This window comes from Agrilus planipennis, unplaced genomic scaffold, assembly GCF_000699045.2.
Source record: "Agrilus planipennis isolate EAB-ADULT unplaced genomic scaffold, Apla_2.0 scaffold142, whole genome shotgun sequence".
Classification (NCBI taxonomy): Eukaryota; Metazoa; Arthropoda; class Insecta; order Coleoptera; family Buprestidae; genus Agrilus; species Agrilus planipennis.
Window position 1 is genome coordinate 123184 of NW_020440123.1, and position 23223 is coordinate 146406.

General features: G+C 34.4%; 3 protein-coding genes across 3 annotated transcripts in view; all 3 read right to left on the reverse strand.

Annotated features, from left to right (window-relative positions):
* LOC108736795 overlaps positions 1-937 on the reverse strand; it is a 21109-nt gene extending 20172 nt beyond the window's left edge. The window contains exon 1 of the mRNA XM_025979598.1: positions 705-937. Within this exon, the coding sequence (XP_025835383.1) occupies positions 705-795 (91 nt within the window). The 5' untranslated portion in view covers positions 796-937. The remainder of the gene's footprint in view (positions 1-704) is intronic.
* A 2249-nt stretch (positions 938-3186) lies between these two features.
* LOC112906032 (venom protease-like) lies at positions 3187-13230 on the reverse strand. Its single transcript, XM_025979596.1, has 6 exons — positions 13052-13230; positions 9449-9733; positions 8425-8579; positions 6432-6541; positions 4644-5067; positions 3187-3446 (listed from the first exon to the last, which is right to left on the reverse strand). The coding sequence occupies exons 1-6, from the start codon at positions 13125-13127 to the stop codon at positions 3276-3278; spliced, it is 1221 nt and encodes a 406-aa protein (XP_025835381.1). The 5' UTR covers positions 13128-13230; the 3' UTR covers positions 3187-3275.
* Positions 13231-17852: 4622 nt separating this feature from the next.
* Positions 17853-23223, reverse strand: part of LOC108736804 (serine protease snake-like) — a 9656-nt gene continuing 4285 nt past the window's right edge. Inside the window, exons 3-5 of the mRNA XM_018469378.1 lie at positions 21991-22100; positions 20869-21119; positions 17853-18221 (exon numbers count right to left, since the gene is read on the reverse strand). Of these exons, the coding sequence (XP_018324880.1) occupies positions 17887-18221; positions 20869-21119; positions 21991-22100 (696 nt within the window). The 3' untranslated portion in view covers positions 17853-17886. The remainder of the gene's footprint in view (positions 18222-20868; positions 21120-21990; positions 22101-23223) is intronic.

The following is a 23223-nucleotide window of genomic DNA, read 5'->3' on the forward strand; positions in this document are numbered from 1 at the left end:
ATCCGTCCATTGCCTAAACTGATGATTGATCGACCGTCACCAATCCAGTCTCCAGTAGCTTTAGCTGGGACAGTCTTGGCTTGGTCTCGTTTTGCTCGTCACTATTGAAAAACCACAAAAAATTTTTTTTGCTTAAGTGGCCGTGACGATAGTAATAGCTATAATTAAAGTGAGGGAAATGCATGTGTACATATTTTAAAATTAATTGTGGTAATTAGGGATGAGTCAGTTTTAGTTAAGTAACAACTTTTGTTTTTATTATTATTAATATTATGAAATACAATAATCTAAATATGAAATAGTTTACAATATTTTTAATAAAATATATTGTTCCATTTAAAATTAACAAATTAAGGTGGTTTCAAAAATTTCATACCCAACGCTAGTATTAAATACCCTGTATAAAAAACAATTATTGCCTTAGGTAACAATCGGCATTGTTGAACTATCTACGGTTACAATCATAATGCATTAATGTTATTATTATAGCAAAGAATACTACTTAATTATTACTAAAATTAGAAATGCATATCAATTCAATTTACAACACAGATATGTAAAAAATACTGGGTGATCCAAATGAGAAATTTTTGTGTTAGCTGTAGAAGATATTTTAAATGAATAGCGCTAAGAAGCCTAAATTTTGCTATTAAATTGCAGTTATATCTTTTAATTTATAACAATAAATAAATAAGAAAACTTACCTTCATATAGGCAATTACTTGGTTTTAAAAAGATAACGTAAATGAGGACAAAACACTTGAAAAGCCACATTTTTAAGTCAAACTTTTGCATACTTTTACGTTCAAACTGAACATTAGTTGCTGGTAAATAACAAACAACAGACACAACTGGTTATATTAAACATCAACAGGGGAAATGAATGTTTTTAGAGAATATGGTAGGTGACTTATACATCTACAAACACACAGCAAGCAAGTACATAGAAACGTACATAAATATATGATACAGTACAGTATTGCATTAAACCTTCAAGAGAAGATTTTGTTGGCATAATTTAGTGCATTATTTCGATAATTATTAATGCGGTTGTATCCATTTCAAAATCAGTATTAAAAGCGTAAATGCATTAAATGTTATGCTACTTTCATAATATTAGATTACAGTCAGTTTGTAGTTTTGGTGATTATTTCAACATAATTTTACTGATAAGCTATAAAAGCAATAAATTAGATTAGCGTGTAATAAATCATTATAGTAAAGGCTGTTCCATTTTAAGTGATCACCAACAGTATTTTACTAGGGAAAGGTCATGGGAAAAATTGTCAAATTTAGCACATGCGCAATGGTTTACGGGTTACCTTATTAGTTTTTGGTGATCTTACCTTTTATTTTAGGAGTCAAATTTTAAGGTCTTTTTTTATAAATCTGTACAGGGTGTTTCTGAAATAAATAGCAAGCTTTGGATGTGTTAACAAGGGAATTGCATGGTGAGTAAAACAGCGTCATTAAGAGACAAAAAAATTTAAGAAAAACAACACAAGTTGTAAACCGAAGCCCGGTCCTGGTCGTGAATTGGCAACGTACAGAGAAATGGCGATAACAACTAAGCTGGTACATTGATGGAGACTGTAAACAAGGACGGTTGTGTTGCGTTTAGTACGTAAGTATCAATACGTTATTACTACGTTACTACTTTTGACGCCCGTTGCAATAATTAAATTACACCTCGATATGGTATTAAGGACACAAAGAAATGACGTGACGTAATCATTAATAAGTAAATTGATACCGTCCGGATAAGTAATTGTATCATCATAAGGTCGTCAGTACTAAGATTGGTTGGACACGCACCTCCACTCTATCATATCCTGAGCTAGTCTTCGCATTTCCCTAAAACAAGAGCAACCCACATCCTTAACTATTTGCGAACAGTAATCTAACCTAGGTCTACCTCTACCCCTCTTAATTCCTGTTTCTGCCTCTAATATGTCTCTGAGAAGGTGTCCTACCAACCTATCTCGTCTATTTTTTATTGACTTCCATTGAGTCCTTTTATCTTCTATCTTCCCATTACGTAATACAAAAGCACAACGTTAAAAGAATAAAAAATTACTCAAGGCTGGTTGTAACGTAAACATGGTTAATCACACCTAATCTAATCTAATACAAATAACAAACAGTACATAAGTACAAAAATATGAAAGAAATATAACACGGATGCTGCTAAACAGCAGCTGATTGATTACGGCGTTGCACTGTCGCATTTAACTGCGTGATTGTGCCAGGGCCGGACTGGCCCGTTCAAATACGTTTCTTTTTAAAACGGCGGACTTTCGGATCAGCAAACATTTACTTAATTTTCTTGTTTTGTAGTGACCTATCACCTCTTGCTACGTATTTCAGAAAAACTCTGTATTTACGTTCACAAGCGAAAATTACGTACATGAAATTGTATTTCTGGATGGTTTGAGTAATTTTTGGGTTAATTAAAGTAATTTAAATTTATATAGATAATTGACTCCATAAGAGTACTTTTTGTAACTTTTTTGGCTTCTTAGGCTTCTTATGATACCGGAACATCCTTAGTAGTAGTTTATATGAATCAGTGATGACAAAGGCGGTTGTAAGACACATTCTATGAGACGCCAATCCCAAAAACCGTATTATAAGACACCTGTAATCTTCTCGCTTTTAATTTTTAAACACCATTCGTATTACGCAATATCCACTTTTTTGTGCTTTTCCTAAGTGCTAATTACATACTATGCGACTTCGGCAGAAAGCTAGCTCCAGAAATTATGTAAAAGGCTGAGCGGGAACTAGAGAAATCAGCGGAGAATCTCCTCTCTAACTCAAATGCTACATCTCCGTTAAGTTCCCCTGGTTACAAACGTACCCTGCTGTACCACCCAGCTGCAAGCTGTCTACCTTGCCGTCTCGAGCCTTGACGGCACAAATAAATGATTCTAGGCCACGAACTACCGATTGTGACAATCCGTCCATTGCCTAAACTGACGATTGATCGACCGTCACCAATCCAGTCTCCAGTAGCTTTAGCTGGGACAGTCTTGGCTTGGTCTCGTTTTGCTCGTCACTATTGAAAAACCACAAAAAATTTTTTTTGCTTAAGTGGCCGTGACGATAGTAATAGCTATAATTAAAGTGAGGGAAATGCATGTGTACATATTTTAAAATTAATTGTGGTAATTAGGGATGAGTCAGTTTTAGTTAAGTAACAACTTTTGTTTTTATTATTATTAATATTATGAAATACAATAATCTAAATATATCACAATCATATGGAAACTAAATCAGGTTCCCCAGACAACACTTTCTATCCACCCAACGAAGTAGGAAACTCTAGTATAGATTGCGGGAATGTTCACAAATCCACAAGCTTTTCCCAAAGACGTAATTCCAATTATTTCGTACATGCAGTAAATGTTCTTACTACCAATTTGCAAAGGTCCTCCGGAGTCACCCTTGAAAATAATGAAACATACAACAATAATTAAAAAGGAATTTAAATCAATTAAGTTTAAAGGTAACTATTTTGAACTCAAAGTTCGGTGTTGAATTGTCAGATTATTAATTCTGTCTGCATTTTTTTTTTGAAATCTGTTTTCTTCACGTGTCTTTTGATTATTAATTTAATTTATTACTTTATAGAAAGATATACTGATGTACAAATTAATGGTTTATAACTTCATAATATCTACAAAATATGTACCACTCTCTCATCTGGTATCATCTACAGAAAAATAATAATTGACTTCCCGGCTTTTATTCTGACATTATAATCTTAAAATAAGGGAAAGAAAAGAAAATTGAATTAAACTAAGAAGTTACTGCCAACATTGATTAATTCGCTGCTTTTCAGAGCATTGACGATAGATGACGGGTCGATGTATTTATACGAAAAAACCTTTTAGTCTAATCTGCTATACAAACCAATTGTTTATAAATACGTAGCTTATACACTATGCCTGATCTGTATTCCCAAAAGTTTGAAAGGCAACTGTAGAGTCCATCTCGTGATAGTGCGCAAAGTAGGGGTGTAAAAACTAAAAAGTGACCCAGTTAATGAGTCGTCAATGATTGAGAACACTCGTCAGGTTGGCGGCCACGTTGTCTTATCATCCTTCGGTGTCGTAAGCGTCAAGCAACGAAACACATGTACCTACTCGTGACCTTCGCAACAGCTGGTACGCACATACGCTTATTGCATTAGTAGTAGTCTGTACTCCGTAGTTATCAACCGATTGGCAATGTTACCACTATTACCACAAATTAGAAAAATAAGTTTATTTTTACAATAAAAATGAATGAGGGGCGAAGACCCGTAAAGACGACAGGTCGGTACTATCAAATTGTTGTACGATTAATAGAAGACAATTTCGGTTTGAGTCATTGCACAGCAAACAGGGATTCCGCGTGATACGGTGTGTAGAATTTTTTTAAGAGTATTGATCAGACATAGTGTATAATACATCGAACTGAAAAATATAAATTAAAACAATTGTTTAAACAAAAGCTTTTAGTTTGATATTAACTATCCAACATTAAAAAGTAATTATAAAGGCAGTTGTGCAGAATTTGGAACCAACGTTATAAACTTTACTACAAATTAATATTTATGTATCAATGGTGATGAAAAAAGCTTGTTAAGCATTTATTACCCGACAAGTGTCTTTTTCTTCAGTTTGCGAACCCCAGCACACCTGGGAACGTTCTTGGATTCCATTGGGCAATTTCAATTGTAAATTTTTGTATGCCTGTCTGCATCTGTCGTAGGTAAATATTTCCAGGGCTACCTTTAGTAGATCGGGACTAGTTGCCTTTGTAAAACCAATTTTACCCCATCCAGTTGCCAAGGCTTTTGTTGTTCTTATTTCAGGATCGGTGTAAAGACAGGCAGGTCTGACGTATGTATTCAAAATGGCCGGCTTATCCAACTTAATTAATGCTATATCGTTGTAAGATGATGGCGGTCTATAGTTTGGGTGATAAATCTTTTCTTTTACGTTGAACAGTTGTGGTCGTGCATCATCATCAGTTCTATTAATATTTAGGTCACCTATTAGGACAAATTTGGGTTCACCGCTGAAAAATTAATAAAATTAATGTTAAAACTATACTATGAATTGTCAACAGACCTTAAATACTGTTACATGTAGGCAACCCACCATATGCGAAGAAGCATCAAGTCAGATATGGTGGATTGCCGCGATTACCCTAGAATTACAAAGAAGGGTAAATTTCTCTAGTCCAGCCCCTATCAATGGTTGTCTAGAGGTCGGAGAAAGATCAGTTCTAGTGAAAGGAGATAGAAGGTTAAATTAGAAGTGCAAAGAAGCGATTCGCGACAGCACCTGTTACTTTTTTAAAAACATATAGTGAAATTCGCTTATAGTGATTTTGCATAAAATGACATTCCGTTTATTATTAGCTAATTGCTTTTCATAAAAGAAAGTCTGATTAAATTGATTCTAGCTAATGCAATCAACCGTTTAATAATGTGACTGAGATAGATAATCAATGTCTCCCATTTTCAAATTAGGTATTTTCATCTTGCAAGAAAATTTTATTCCGTAAGGTTGCTAAAAGGACCCACCCAAATATCTGGAAGTAAATGTATACAGAATTCACAAAGGAGTTGTTGGACATAGGCGATGCTCTGGTGGTGACTTGTCAGATGTACTATGGGAAATCGTGCGTAACCGCGAGGGTTTAAGGGAAGCGGCCGGCATCTGACAGATAATCGTGTCATAAGCCCAGCAATGACATTTGTATATGATGAATCTCGATAGGCGCAGGAACGATTTACACCCTGCTTTAGAGTAACCACTCAGAATGTACCGACAACCTGATACATGTTTGGCATGTGAATGCATTAATATTGTAGCGAGCACGAGCGTGTTTGTCTGCAATCGAGCACACGTGTGTGTGAACGGCTTATTGATTCGCCGACTAGCTTTCTTCATGTGCGCCGTATTTGTGAATGTGTGTGTCGTACCGCGTTCTGGGAAAGCAGTTAAACAGTTCAAAGAAAAAAGAAACGATCCGGATGTTTCTAGAGGGTTCCAGAAAGTAAACAAAAAATTATTTAAAGGAAGAGACGATGAGACGTGAAGGCAGAATTGATGAGGAAGAATAATGCTTGGATTAGCAGAGAGTCTGAAGGATGAATGTTTGGGTTGAATACGGGAAACGGATGTCGCTTAGCAAAGGGTGGTTTAGAGAGCTGATAGCCTTTGGTGTGGCTATTAAGGTACCGCGCCCAGAGGCTTAGGTTTACTGGGTTAAGGTGTTAGTGTGGCAACAGACTCACCAACTTTGTATATATTATAAGAGTTTGAAATATTACATATGGTTTATGATATTTTGGTTAAAGAATAAATAACGAAAAAGGGAATTGTATAAAATGCTTAAAATAATTCACTATTAATAATGGTTAATAAACTTACAGTTCTTTTGAGAATAAACAATGACTAGCAGTTAGAACGAACAATTCACTAATTAAGGTTCCTCCACATTGCCACGCTTTCTCGCCATCTGCATCAAAACCAATCAGTGCCTGCAATAAAACTACAATTATTACCTATTTTATGAACCGTTTGCTACACGGGAGGTGACGTTAAGGAGTCCAGTTACACCTACATATTAGAAAAAGCTATTTTTAAACTTTGTTGAAGAGTGTGGGAAACAATTCCTGTCAGGTACAGACAACGCAGTATAAACAAGTAATATGTTGCGATGTTGATAGTACCCTATTCATTTAATTTTTTAAAGTTTCACCAAGACAAGAGACTTCATCCCGACAATTAACACTTGTCTTGTTTTGAAAATCAAGATCAAGATATTAATTTTTCTTGTCTCGAACATTTTCTTGAACATAGTTCCTTGTCTTAATACAGGGGTCTCCATATTTCTCGACGCAGATAATGTGAGTTAATCGGTGACGTAGCAATGAGTAAGTAGATATGTATTTTGGTGTGGCTATAGGCATTTAGTAACAATATTCCGCAGATAATCTTTCATTTCTCTTCGTTTTTCATTTTGGCCGTCTCAGCAATCTCACCTCAACCACCACTCACTCATTCCCACAGTTTCCAAAAAGAAAACTGAAAAAGGCTTTCCGCTCTCCCATCAGAATTAGTAACGAGTGAGAATGAAAAATTCATTGTTTTAAGTGTGGTTTTACGGACAAATCAGTTAAGCATTAACGACGTTTAAAACTGTGGGGCTATGACTTAACAATAAAATAATAGGTTCATGTATGTAGCATCGTGCTACAGATGACGTTTACTGCGCCATTTGTAGTATTTTCTAAAACGCACTGTTAAGACAGCAGGTAAAAGTTGATCTGTGTGCTGTCGGAGTTGCCTGCGACGCACTGATGAGATCCAAAAAGATCGAAATCGCGATCCGTGTCTGACAGTTTCGACAGAATACAGACCATTTCGAATTATTTTAATAGGTTCATTTATGTACATTTAATCATCGAGAACGTACCGGCACTGACAACTGAATTAATTAATATAACAGATGTAATCATTCCCGCTTCCCGTTTTTAAATTATTAATATACTTTTCGCAAGTATCCCCACAAATTCAGCCATGTGTCTTTTGTATAGATGTGAAACGTTGACGGTAATCGCAGAGGAAAAAAGTTAGAAGCGTTTGAAGTACCTATGGTGTTATAGGAGAATGTCAAAAATATTTTGGATGGAAAAGGTTAGAAATGATGAGGTATTAGAAAAATTAGAAGAATTATGGAAGTCAATAAGAAATAGATGAGACAGGTTGGTAAGACGTTTTCTCAAATATGTGTGAAGGGCTAGTGAAATATAATTGAAGCATAAACGGAGGTAGATAGAGGTAATTAGAGATGTAGATTGCTCCAACCAAATCTTCGGACTGAAATCTTTGATGATGACATAATTAGAGAGAATCAGGGCAGAACCTGATCGTTGGGTTATATGCAAGGAAGGAACGTCAAATAGCAAGGCTACCTAAACTCCTTTAATGTAGGACGTTGGCTATCTTTATTGTTGTCAAGAAGGGAAGCTGCGTGAGTGCGTGCGTGTGTTGGGTATATGCTTGCCCGCGAGGCTACAGAAAAAGGTGAATCTTAGGATTTTTCCGATTTAATTTGTTTTGGTAGCACTCACACTTTAGAATATCAAATATTCTTGTAGTGTCATATAGCAAATAAATGTGCAAAAACAGTTACTATTATACTGTGTGTCTGACAGTGTAGTGTTTAAAAGTCTGCGTAATATTACAGATCTCTCTAGAATTACCGATTTTATTTCATTATTGTCATTTTTTCCTGGATTTATTATTACTAACATAATTATTGCCATACATAGAAGTTGACCGTGTGGACCTTAAAATGTTACCACCTGGCTGTGGTTTATTAAAACATGCTAACGGTTAGAATAAGGAGATGTCTCACCATGTGCGGGAATTCTCGTGGAATTGCCTTTTCACCCCCAACAATTAATTCACCAGCTCTTGATGCGCATTTATCCACTTTTATCGGCTTGGCGTTTGGCAACAGAACAGGCGGAGGTTGCTCTTCATAAACATATTTAGAATATTCCTGGCATTCTGTCAAAAAATATTAAATTTATAGTACTTATACTTATATAGAAATGTGTATGTTTTCATCATTATTATAAGGTCGTCAATTCTAAAACTGACTGGATACGCTCCTCTACTCTTTCCTATCCTGAACCAATTTTCGCATTTTTCTAAAAATAGATCATCCCACATCCTTAACTACTATTGGTCAACAGTATTCTAATCTTTCTATGATTTATAGAATTAATTTTGCAAAATAATTGAAACTGTAAATCCTGAGCACAAACATGCATATTTCCACTAAAACAAACAAAATGTTTTTGGTCGAGAACTGATAATTTCGAAACTCGGAACAAAAGGTTAGGTTATGTTAGATTAGATTAATCTAGGAAGTACTGGAGAAAGTAAGGAAGCAGAAAGCGCTACGAATGTCAATAAAAATAGATAGGATGGAAAGATACCTTCTGAAATATAATGTTATATATTAAAAGCAGAAGCAAGAGGGAAGTCAGGAATATCGAATGATCTAGTCTTCCGGAAATGCGAAGATGAGCTCAGAATTTGAAGAGTAGAAGTGCGTGTCCAAGGAATCTTCGAACCGCAGAGAGCGCTACGAATGTCAATAAAAGTAGATAGGATGGAAAAATATATATTAAAAGCAGAAGCAAGAGGGGAATTAGGGATATCGAATGATCTAGTCTTCCGGAAATGCCAAAATGCGCCCAAAATTTTAAGGAGTCGGGGTGCGTGTCCAAATAATCTTCGAACAGATTACTTTGTTTTTTGCTTTGAAATAAATGACACTTCTGTAATAAACTGACTTGACTGGGTGGAATTAGTTTTGTGAAAAATATTTAGATTTCGGGAATTTGTAAATCTTTGGAAATGTTGCTTACTTTCGCGACTTTTTATCCCAACCACGTTTGCTTTGTTAATAACTTTTGATGTTGTGGAGGTGATTGCTCGAGGAGTGGTTGTACTAGTGGTGGTTGTTGTGGTAGTTCTAGTCTCAGTAGGAGGTGCTCTGCCTTGTGGACAACAGACAATTGGTTGAGTTCCCTGATAGCCACATTGCTGTGGATAAATTTGCCTTTGCGTAAGGTCTTCTATTGCTTTTGGACAGTCTCTTAACAAAAGACATTTTCCGTCTTGTCCATTGCTATCTAAGGTGCAAATATCATCTGGAAAGCAAATATTTTCCATAATTATAAAAGTTTAAATTAAAAGGGGGATTTATGTGCATAACAAGTAATCTTATGTAACTCGAACTAGCAATGTGCTAGATAACAATAAAATTTCCCTGAATTCGTTCACTCACTGCAGTAACAATACTTAGTCACTTGATTCATCAAAATTGGGTACCTAGGTGTATCTTTAAATTAGTTGGGTTAACACTTATTCCAGTTGCCTGCTTCCTACTACCTTCCTATTTCCTACTTCGTTAAAAAAGCTAGTACACAGTAAGTAAGCTAAGAATTCACCTTGCGTCAGTTAATTACAGTTTAATGGTTACACTTTAAGAAAGGTATCATTTACAATATATCATATACATATATATTAACTGAAGTCATCCAATTTGTTGGTGGTGTATAACCAGAGATGTAATTTATTTGAAATGTATTTAAAATACAAATACAAAATAAAAAATATCTATTTTTATCTTCCATTTAAATACTTTTTGTTTAGTTTTGCTAATAGTTTCATCGATCATCATCATCATCATCATCATAAGGTCATCAGTCTTAAAACTGGTTGGACACGTACCTCCACTCTTTCCTATCCTGAGCTAAACTTCGCATTTCCCTAAAACTAGAACAGCTCACATCCTTAACTATTTGCGAANTTTCTATTTGTAAAAATTTTTTTTCTATTAAAAAAATTTTTGCCTTTATAAGCTTTGCTTTTCTATTTGTAAAAATTTTTTTTCTATTAAAAAAATTTTTGCCTTTATAAGCTTTGCTAGTGTCACCGAACAAACATTATATAAAGTGATGACTGAAAGTTGCTCACATTGGCTATTGAAGGTATTAGAAGCTTAAAAATTGGATAAAGAGTCATTCCATGAATGCCTTTTGATTCTTTAACTGAAGAAAGCGCAAAAATCTAAACTCTTTGGAAATGGGTATTCTAAAATATTAGATCGATATTCTTTTCTATATTCTATTCTTTTCAATGTCCTGGTCCATAGAATTTTGAAGTTCCAAATTGATATGAATTACGACAAAACAGCCCGGAATTGAAATTGATATCCGTCACCTAAGTAAAATTGAAAACGACAAGATATTGTGGTGCGCTAATAAATGCGTATAATCCAAAATTCTTAGAAAACGATTCGAAAAACTCTACTTATTAGATGAACCCAAAGCTAAAGAAACTATGGATTCCATTTTTTCTCTTATTACAACGTGTAAAAGATCAGAAACAAAATAGNACTCTAGGTATAACACTTATATTTCAATTTCTTTCTATTCGGATATCGGAAATAAACTTATTTTCAATCTTTCAATTAGACGTTTTAATAGCTAGATAATCCAGAATATGATATTAGGAGAGATTAAAACTGGAATCTTTTGAAATTGTCAGTTTGGGAGTCACTAAACAGTTTTTGATTAGTGTAGAAAGTTTTATAAAATTAGTTTTATTGTAATACGAATCCGGAAAATCAATTGCGGGGTCAAAAAGGACACGTTATAGATATTTTCTTGTCAGTTTGTACATGTTTTCTCTCTGAAATTTGTTTCTATTTAAGCCATGTAGGTACCTATTGGAAGATGTGCTTAGCATACATGCGTATATAAGATAAATTTATATTGTTGTTTACGATTATTTATTTGTGTATAAGCAAGTTGTTAAACCTTTACAGCTGATGGCATTGAAAATGAATACATATTGCATGTATTAGGTGCTGTTGTTTCCTAGAAAGAATTATCTTTAATTAATTATGTATTTTGTACAATACTGGTTGTACCAGAGCCTTCATTCACGTAGATTTTTGGATTTGTTTAAGCTGAGACATTAATATCTATTTTTATAACATCGGGACTGTTTCAGATACAACGATGAAACAAAAACTATGGGTTGTTGTTCGTCTGTTAGTCTGTCTATCTATCCGTCAAGATCTTTTATTCTCAGGATCGAGTGGAGATTTGAAGTTGAAATTAATTTTAAATACTGAGGTGTACAATCCCTTGGAGCTGTGAAAAAAATCCACCTTCCAAATCAACACAGTCAAAGAGACGATCGTTTATGTCAAATATTTTAACACTCGCAAAGGGAATCAAAATCTATTGGGTATTTCCCGTTGATCTAGTCATGACTTTTCAGGCTTTACATAAAGTATTTCTGGAATAAATGGTTAAAAAAAAAGTACTGGGCATAAAAATAAAGTATTTTATTTTTTGTTTTTAAGAACATATTTTTCGTTACACCTAGCAGCCAGTAACAAATTGCTGTCGCTCTTAAATACATTAATAGCCTCTAAACATGGCAAACAAACATTTAAGTAAACTAAAAGTTCATTTTTAATTAGTTTTAATAAAGCTTTATTCCTATCGTCCCACCACTTTGCGTTCATAACAGACAATACTCTTTCTGTAAATGCTGAAGTGGCCGGAACGGACAGCAAAAGTGACACTACTTTGAACAGATTTGGGAAATCAGGTTGTTCCGTAAATATGGCTTGCCATTTTTCTGTGCAATATTATTGATGTAAAAATACTCTGAATTTCGAATAATCGCTTACAAAATTACGATGTTTACTTAAGGCCTTAAATAAAGTATTTTTGCGTACTTTATGTGTCTTGTAAAGTATAACGTACGCACAGTCGAAATAGAGTACAGTACTTTATAATAAAGTACGGGTGGCAACCCTAGTCATGACAGTGGCTAGAAGCGTTGTCTTATAGCACAAGTAAAATAAAATTTTAGTTACATCAAATAATGAATAAATCTTTTTAATAAATATTGTAATTATACGTTTTAGGAACTAATTTTAGGAGGAAGCCGAAAACTTAGTCAGAAAAGGCGGATGAAATATTTACATACCTACAATTTCGTACGGAACCTTCGGTAAGCAAGTCCGACTCGTTCTTGACCGATTTTTTTAAATTATAAAATAACAAACATAGGCACAAACACATTATTGTCCATTTCACATGGTTTATTACTGAATATGACTGTTTCATTAAAGGGTCATTTTACATATACCTAAAATGTTAATTTTTGGTTTGTTATTAACTGAAAAAGGACTTTTTAGCCTTCTAATAAGTTTATTGTTAATATGATGTGTAACTAATTTACAGTTAGGGATCGAGTAGAATTTATTGAGTGTTGTTTGGTGTTTGTTTGATTTAAATTTAAAAAGGTTTGTACATATTAAAGTATTAACAACAATTCGAAAAATCGTTATCGGTTACAAAAATTTCGATTGACCGAAGCTCTTTTTTCATTGCATATTAATACACAATTATAACAGTAATAATAAATAATTAATTACTTACCTATATAACCGGAGTGACTTGGTATTATTAGCACCACAATGACTATCAGAAAGTATGAAAGTGCGTTAATAAACATATTCGATTACTTGTTGAGCACTTAATGAACCTGTTAATTCGCCGTACATGTACACAACATTGTAGCCCGATCACAGAAAAACGAAGGAAACGAATGGTCTCAGAACTGGTTGCATCAACATGATAATATTATGTTGAAAGTTAATGAATTGTATATTGCACCCATTGGTTGTTTCATATTCACATACAATGTGTCACAAATGCAAACAATTGGTTAGTAAGTTACTGCAAAAATGTACAAAAAACTAAAAATTCCGGAACAGTTACGATATCATTTACTTGTTGATCTATCAAAATATAAAGACTGTCTCAATGTGTATAATAATCTAAAAAAATTAAAATCCACATCGAAACTTCGGACCCCTAATACCTAAAGTAAAAATTCTTTACTTTAGGGATCACACCTTAAATTCTCTTGAAATTTTAGTATGTTATAGGTACATTTCAGTGCGTCGATAAAGAATATATAAAATAGGAATGTAGGGATTCTTTTCTGATGTAGCCCAAGATCCCAGAGCCGTTAGGCATTACTTATAGAAAAATGGTTGGAATAGAGTAGTGTTAGTATATACTTCGAACGTAGGCATACTCGCTAACTTGGACCGATAGCCAAGTCTGAGTGCTGATTTTTACATAATGTTTCACAGAATATTCCTAAACATTAATAATATAATCAATACTGTCAGACACTTCCCGTTAGCGGTAATTTCTGCCAGACGCTTCAAAGTTAGCAAAAAAAAATTGTAACTTTACCTACTGCTATAGTCTGAGTTTTCATTTTTAAATGTGATACTAAGGAAGCTATTTTAATACTTTTCGTATGCATAAAAGCTTTGTTCGGTAAGTTAGATTTAGGGTGAGTTAGGAAGATAGGTAAGAAAAGATAACTCTTACAATGTGAGTGCTGTCGTTGTATGTTTTGTGAGTGTAACGTTTGGAGTGCGGCGCTGTACGGGTGCGAAACATGGATGGTGTGCGCTGCGGAAAAGTAAAGGCTGGAAGCGTTCGAAATGTGTTGATATAGGCGAATGATAAGGACACCGTGGATAGAGAAGGTTAGAAATGAAGAGATATTAGAAGAATAGGAAAACAGAGGACTCTATGAAAATCAATAAGAAGGTTGGTAGGAAATCTTCTCAGGCATGAAGATCTAGTCAGAGACATATTAGAGGCAGAAATGGAGTAAGAAGGGATAAAGGACCTAGATTAGATTAGTGTTGGCAAACAGTTAAAGATGTGGGTGCGTGTCCATCCACACGGCTGAAGAGGACCCTAGTTGGTCCTAAAACGACCTGAGGTAGAGGGGTTTTAGTCGGTAGGTCCGAGGACTTCTTCCTCGGGAATCCGACACTACCCAGTCGTACGGACGGCTGGGTGTCTTCTGAAGATTTCCCCTCTTCCACGAAAACATAAAAAAAAAAAAAGTCCAACCACACCGAGCGGCATGGCCTAGAGGTTTAGACTATTCCTTAGCATTCGGGAGGACGCCGGTTCGATTCTGGGTCCGTCTGCCTTGGTCCAAGTTTTTCTGTGGTTTTCTTGGATCACTTAGGCAAATGCTGAGGCAGTAATATTCCACAGATAATCTTTCATTCTCTTCTTTCTTCATTTCGTCCGTCTCTCCCGAACCACCACCCACCCATTACCACGATTCCTGAAAGCAGGCTGAAGAGGGCCTTCCGCCCAATCTTCCAGCGTAGTCCGGAGGGACTGCCCGCCCACCAGCATTACTGGCTGGTGGGAATGAAACACCCAAAAGTTTAAAGTTTTTTTGTCTTAGGACTGACGACCGTATGATGAGGATGATGATCTTCATTACTTTATGATTCTAAAAAATCCATCAAGAAAGTAATTGGTAAAAATAAACAAACAAATTAAAAATAAATATCACATCGACAATGCTAACTCGAATACAAGTCGATCATCCATACATACAACTCGGCCAGCGTTGCTTTGAGTAAGCTATTTTTAGAGACGAGGACCGCATTGTCATGGTAAGACTTCAAAAATATCCTCACGTTATCAATATTAAAATCTTATAACCAATCAAATGAATAATGTATCAATCTGTCTTTTGAATAAAGCAGATAAATCCTGACCTTCTACGTTTAGTTGTACGAATTGACAAATAAAATTAGAGGTGACAACTTATGTAACCAATCGCGTAGCAGTATCTACAACTGGCTCTGTAACGCTGAGGCAAAAATAGTACGCAAACGGTGCACGCCTCTCATCATATGTGAGTGTGTTTGCTAGTAAATTAAATAATACATCAACTTCTTCGTCTGATGAGGTCATAAGAAATGGTCGACGAAACGTTGGAAAAAAATATTGTAAAAACAACATCTTCTACAGTTTTATTCCTATAGGTAATATTAGTCATGTGCGATCAATTAGGTACATATTATTGAATAATATTTGGAGCTATATCTAAAATATTACAAATCACTTATGTTGTACGAGTGTAACCAGTAATTGCATCTTTTTAACGATCAAAGTAGGTATTAATGTGTTTTGAAAAAAGAAACCGACAAATATGTAAATATCTAGTGATAACCTTTCATAGCTCTGATCGCTATTTAATTCGGAATTTCCACTTGCATAAGCGTAATTATTAAATACATGCGTATTATATATGTATGATTTCGTACAAAACAGAATATAGAATAAAATAGCTGTAGGTATTAAAACATTGGACGTAGACAGTAAGTGGTGCAGTGCATTTAACATTTTAAATTTTTACATTACATTTTTCTTGCTTTTTAGCTTTTTTTTTCTTCCGTAATATTTCACTCATTCTTTTTAGATTAAATTTTTTTTAATTTGAATTTTCTACTTTTTGATATATTCTACCATAATGGGGGTAATGGGGGGGGGGTTTAAACAGAAACCAGACTAAGACAAGTAGCTTCAGTACTCAGGGTACTGCGATTTGGAAGGCAACGGGAAACATTATGATCCCGAGTAAAACGTATCACACAATTAAATAATGGCGTCCTCTGGGGTAAATCACTCCGGACATAAACTAATCCCCCGTTCAGATGCCTGGGCAATAGGGGTAGGTACAATATTTCACGAGTCAGAGCGTGGAATGTTAGAACAAAGAGGAAAGTAGGGAAATTAGAAAATTTAAAAGTAGAGATGAAAGATTNAAATTAAATAATACATCAACTTCTTCGTCTGATGAGGTCATAAGAAATGGTCGACGAAACGTTGGAAAAAAATATTGTAAAAACAACATCTTCTACAGTTTTATTCCTATAGGTAATATTAGTCATGTGCGATCAATTAGGTACATATTATTGAATAATATTTGGAGCTATATCTAAAATATTACAAATCACTTATGTTGTACGAGTGTAACCAGTAATTGCATCTTTTTAACGATCAAAGTAGGTATTAATGTGTTTTGAAAAAAGAAACCGACAAATATGTAAATATCTAGTGATAACCTTTCATAGCTCTGATCGCTATTTAATTCGGAATTTCCACTTGCATAAGCGTAATTATTAAATACATGCGTATTATATATGTATGATTTCGTACAAAACAGAATATAGAATAAAATAGCTGTAGGTATTAAAACATTGGACGTAGACAGTAAGTGGTGCAGTGCATTTAACATTTTAAATTTTTACATTACATTTTTCTTGCTTTTTAGCTTTTTTTTTCTTCCGTAATATTTCACTCATTCTTTTTAGATTAAATTTTTTTTAATTTGAATTTTCTACTTTTTGATATATTCTACCATAATGGGGGTAATGGGGGGGGGGTTTAAACAGAAACCAGACTAAGACAAGTAGCTTCAGTACTCAGGGTACTGCGATTTGGAAGGCAACGGGAAACATTATGATCCCGAGTAAAACGTATCACACAATTAAATAATGGCGTCCTCTGGGGTAAATCACTCCGGACATAAACTAATCCCCCGTTCAGATGCCTGGGCAATAGGGGTAGGTACAATATTTCACGAGTCAGAGCGTGGAATGTTAGAACAAAGAGGAAAGTAGGGAAATTAGAAAATTTAAAAGTAGAGATGAAAGATTAGTATGCTTAGATTTTCAGAGGATATAGTAGTATTAGCATTTAGCAAGGAGGAGTTAAAGACAGCTTTAAAAAAAATAGAAGCGGTATTGACAAAACAGTACCTACTGTATGAAAATAAATAAAAGTACAACAAAAATACTGGTATACAAGGGAAGGAAATGTAGGGAAAGAGCGAATATAAAGGTAGGAGACGAAAAATTAGAAAAAGTGACCGATTACTACTATTGATTAATATTTACTTCAAAATTTCCAATAGCACAATTGTACTTAATGAAAACATATTTATGGTTTTGTACAAGTATTTTTTTTAAGAAATCTTTTCGTATGCATAAAAGCTTTGTTCGGTAAGTTAGATTTAGGGTGAGTTAGGAAGATAGGTAAGAAAAGATAACTCTTACAATGTGAGTGCTGTCGTTGTATGTTTTGTGAGTGTAACGTTTGGAGTGCGGCGCTGTACGGGTGCGAAACATGGATGGNTTAATATTTACTTCAAAATTTCCAATAGCACAATTGTACTTAATGAAAACATATTTATGGTTTTGTACAAGTATTTTTTTTAAGAAATATTGAGATTTCGATAAGTTTTTAATTTATAGAATAGCTTTAAAATAAACGGTTGTTAAGGATATCTGTGTTTATTTTGTAATTACATATTTTTGTGAATATAAAAGAACCCATAGTTACATTACTATAAATGGTTCAGTTTTCCTCGTTCAAGGCCATACCATATTTTCTATCCATCCCAAATAATCAGCTGCCTTCGTATAAATAGACGGTGCATTGGGAAAACCGCAGAATTTTCCGACTGAGGTAATTCCAATGATGTTGTACATGCAGTATGGCTGTTTGAGAACGGTCTGAAGAGGACCGCCCGAGTCTCCTTGACAAGTGTCTTTACCGCCAGTCAATACGCCAGCACACAACATAGACTTTTCTAAACCGTTTATCATTACAGCGGTAGATTTCTTGTAAAATTGCTGTTTGCATTTTTCGTAAGGAATAATGTTCAGTTGCACTTTCATGAGCTGTTTACTTCCTTCAGGTGCACCTGAAATAAAAAACAATAAAAATGAAGTACTGGTATTTATGTTTCGTAATTCGGTAAGGCTAGTTGTATGAATATTAAACGTCAACTTTTTTCCAGAAATGAAGGAACTAAGTAAAAAGATCCCAAAAAATAATTTTATAAATTTCTATGTGACATTATCTTCATAATGTGGAACTAATTATAAAAAACCCAAAAGCTTTTTATTTTATGATACGCACTTATTTTCAGAGAATCCCCAGAAATTAAGAAGAGATCAAACGATCTGAAATATGTTTCTTATTCTTATTTTATCTTAAAACTTTTTCAATTTTCACAGTAAATATCTTCAGAAATATTGCTGCACAATAAAAAGAGTAAACGGAGATAAAAAATCATACTTTCTTAATTTTTACACGATATTTGCTATTTAAATTCTAAAACGTGCAGGACATAAGGTTAGAGATTGTATGTTTAAGCAGGTTAGCCACATTTATGAGACAGGGAAGGTCCCAGAGGATTGAAAACGAAACGTGGTAGTAACCATACCTAAAAAGAGAGGCGCGGATATGTGCGAGACATTTAGAACAATTAGGTTAACTTCCCGTGCATCAAAAATATAACTAGAACTGTACAAAGGAGGATGGAAAAAACAGCAATAGAACTGCTAGAGGAAGATAAATTTGGGTTTAGAGGAAATAGAGGAACGCGGGAGGCCAAACTAGCTTTACGAGTAGCAATAGAGAAAACGATAGAAAAAAGAGTGCGTACATAGGATTTGTAGATTTAGAGAAAGCTTTTGACAATGTTATATGGGACAAGATGATAAATATACTTAAAAATGTAGGGATGAGTTGCAAAGATTTTACTTAATTTGTATAAAGAACAACAGGCAGTTATAGAGCTGGGGATGCAACGTAGACAAGTAAATATTAGGAAGGGAATCACCGCTACTTTTTAATCTATACGTCGAAGAAGCCATCAACATCATTAAAGACAGTACAACTGTAGGGATAGATGTGCAATGGGCAAAATATTAGTATGTTTAGATTTGCAGATGATATAGCAGTATTAGCATCTAGCAAGGAGGACTTAGAGATAGCTTTAAATAAAATGGAAGCGGTACTGACAGATCAGTACTGTCTGAAAATAAATAAAAGTAAAACTAAAATACTGGTATGCAAGGGAGGAAAAAATAGGGAAAGAGCGAATATAAAGATAGGAGACGAAAAATTAGAAGTGGCTGATTTTAGATACCTAGGAAGTCAGGATGGAAGGAGTAGTAGGGATATAAAGCAGAGGATAGGGCAGGGTCGTGTCGCCTTTAATAAGTCACTTCAATACTCGCGAATGGTTAAATTAGAAATTCGAAAAATATTGTTAAAGATGTATGTTTGGAACGCTGCGCTGTACAGGTATGAAACATGGATTATGAGCACTGCGGAAAAGAATAGGTTAGGTTAGCATTCGAAATGTGGTGTTACAGGCGAATAATGAGTATTCCGTGGATAGAGAAAGATAAAAATGAAGAAGTATTAGAAGGAATGAACAAAGGAGTTCAATAAGAAATAGGCGAGATAGGTTGGTAGGACACCTTTTCAGATATGAAGGTCTAGTCAGACGCATATTAAAGGTAGAAAGAGGAGATAAGAGAAAGAGAGGTACACCTAGATTATATTACTATTCGTAAATAGTTAAGGATGTGGGTTGTTCTAGTTTTAAGGAAATGCGAAGATTAGCTCAGGATAGGAACGAGTGGAGGTGTGTGTCAGGTCTTAGGATAGACGACCTTATGATAATGACCGGGTGTCTGACGGTGACTTCCTATTAAATATTTCGGAAACTACTTCGACTTAAATTTTAAGGCGTTATTGGGAATGCTCTCCTCAATTAAAATAACGGCATCTAAGTAGCACTTCCGCTTATATCGTAAGTTGACATCAATTTCGTTACTTTAGATGGAACACCCTATTACTATTGTTTTGAATTCTACTTATGATTTTGGATGCTTTTCTATTTCTAAAGTATACCGTTTTCGTGATATTTCGCAAAAAATATTTTATAGTAGGAATAAAAACAATATTCGCAGGTAAGATAGCTATGCCCTCAAGCTTCCCGCCCATACATTAAAAAGTGGGTTAACTAAATATTTAATGGCCGATTTGGGTAACTAAACAAACAATACTGAGTTCATTTTTTCAAGTGGAACACCCTATATGTATTGTCATAGTCTTTTAAACTTTTAAAATTTAAACCGATGCAATCTCCGAAATATTTTAATGGGTAGTCATCGTAAAACACCCTGTGTATAGATATCTTCAGCAAAACTCGCATAAGTGAAAAGATAGTTAGTTATGAAGATCCCAAAAAATATCTTTTTACATTCTGTACCTATATGAGAGATATTTCCGAAAATATGCCTTTACAATCGCTAACTATCTCCCCACCTTACCATTAAAGAGATAGTTACAATACATATAAGATCAAAGGTTTAATTTAAATTTTACAGAAACTCAAAGAAGACATTTTAAATGTGTTGATTGTTTAGAAATATGCGACTTCCAGTTGCCAGAATGTTTTAATATTGAGGTTACTGAAATGAAAATTGATAAACCCATACCTATTGAGGGTTTTATATTAACTGCATTAAGTAAGTAATAAGGTTGCTTACTGTACGATTCTTTACCAAATCCGGTAGCACTGACAACATCGTTAACATCATTTGACCTAGCGATACAAGCCGGTCGCACGTATTTTGTAAAAAGTACAGGACTATCCAATTGTAACAATGCTATATCATTATATTTTGACGGTGGGTTATATAATGGGTGAGCAATTCTTTGGACGATGTCTTTCATTTGAGAACCTTCACCCATTGCAGACAGGTCTATTGTTCCAAGTAATACTTTGGTAGCAGAAACACTGCAATATAACGAAACACAGAATAATCGCAAAATAACAGAACCCGTTGCTTCTAACATTTACTATACTTTCAGATATTATTTATTAAACTCGATGTTATCTAGTACTAGCTTTTTCTGGTTATCAATTGCGTGACGATGGGAACAAACAGGTTATAAATTGCGTTCCATGTTTCACATACTAGATAATGTGTTGAGTAAAAGTTCATTGTTTATAACTACATCGTATTTAATCTTGTTGGAGAATGATATTCCGCCAAGTAGTAGTTTCACCAAAATGAAAAGGTAAGACACCATAAGCAATTCTGGTTAGCCGAAGGTTTGAAGTCGATGACCCACTAAGTGTATTGGAATATTTTGTGTAAAGTTGGAAAACTAAACTTTCAGTCTACATTTATGTAAATATATCATGTAGATTAAGTTATTAACATCACTATTTTGAGAAAATGCAATATTAAAATATTATTGGACTGAATCATGTGCACCCCTACTGAGTGGATGATGTTGAAATATAGTTTCCATGCTCATTACAGTGTGTTTCCTCGATGAAACCAAAAAATTTTTCATTAAAGGTGGTGTTGGTACAAAACTAGCCTCATATTAATATAAACCTGCTCTGACACTTTGGTTAAAAAGTATTGATGGAACCGCAGTCATCCAGGTCATACTTCCATGATGTAAGTAATGCTATAGAAAGTTTTCCAACTTTACACAAAATTGCACGTATTAGTTTTCAATAATTTTTGTTGTACGTACATCACCATGGGCCTTTGATTGCGGCTACTTCGAACCTTCGTCGAGCTTCAGTTGCTTATGGCGTCTTACCCTTTCTAATAGTTGAATAAAGTCGAGTACCTGGGCGAACCACTTACTTATCAGGCGAGATTAAGCAGTGGGCAGCTGTTAGTACAAAATTTTCACTTATCAGTGACCCACCACACAGCCATTTTATTGATCCTTGATTTTCATAGCCGATCGAAGCCTGCCAAAAAATAAGGATGAAATGAAATTCAGGATTCTGAGACTGTCTGTTTACCTATTTGTTTTTTTTTTTTAATACACGGGACATATTCAGAGCTTTTTCGTTTATGCATTTACGTACAAAAAGCAGTGAAGATGCCCGGTATTATCCGGAACGATACGTTGACATTAAATGAATGGACGTGGTACAAATCCAGAATCCTGAACACCCGCAGGAGCCTAAAAATCTTATCGCATGTCTACAAAGTAGTACAGCTAATCTTCTCAGCTGTTCCTTAATTCGGAACAATGTTGATGATTGAAAAAGAAAGAAAAGCAATATCGTAGTGATTTCCAACATAGTTTCGTATACTTCCGAGGTTGATTGAACGGTAAAATTCAGAATTCTGGGTATACACCGCATCGAAATGTCTGCTGTCGATGTATCGTTTGACGTAGTACAATTATGAACAGCTCCAACGTTATTTGCTAATATTAAGTTCAAATCTGACACCAAAATAACCCCACCAAGATATAATAACTCCAAATTATTGTATGAAGTAAAAGGGCAAAACATCCAAGGTAACGATTATTTCCTAGATACGTCTTGTAGTAGGTATCTACCTATATCATAAAACTGCCTAATGCACTAACATTTTGAATTATTTCCATTTCAAAGTCCTCAAATAATGCCAATTTGACTTGTTTGGTTTTGAAATGAGAGTAACTAGAAGTTTCAATATATTATTGCAATTCTCGGGCTACATACGTTCGGAGTCTCTTGAGAAAAGTACTTCACTGGTTATTCTCCATTTTGTTTTTTCTTTTAATCCACCACGGTGACATTTTTGAAAAAGACTACGAAAGTATTTTGGAACAAGAGAACAGTGAACTAGTGGATTGAAAAGAATAACTAGAAAAGAAGATTATCATTTCTGGGTGTTTTTGGATCTAGAAGTCTCATAACATATTGAAATTTTGAAATATCCTATTCCTAAAACCAAACAAGCCAAATTATCATAAAAGTGATTTTGAGGTTATCTTGAGATTCCAGACCAATTATGAAGCAAAATTGCGTTACGATTTAGGATGAATATTATATTAGATTTAGAAAATAACTAATTAATAGTAGGAATAAAAACAAT

Bases quoted from the DNA above. Each gene is read 5' to 3' on its own strand.
- LOC112906032 (XM_025979596.1), bottom strand. From the start codon at position 13,127: ATGTTTATTAACGCACTTTCATACTTTCTGATAGTCATTGTGGTGCTA. The intron at 8,580-9,448 runs GTAAGCAACATT...ATTTTTTGACAG, and splicing joins TGGGATAAAAAGTCGCGAAA to AATGCCAGGAATATTCTAAA. The intron at 5,068-6,431 runs GTAAGTTTATTA...TTAATTTTTCAG, and splicing joins TGTTTATTCTCAAAAGAACT to CGGTGAACCCAAATTTGTCC.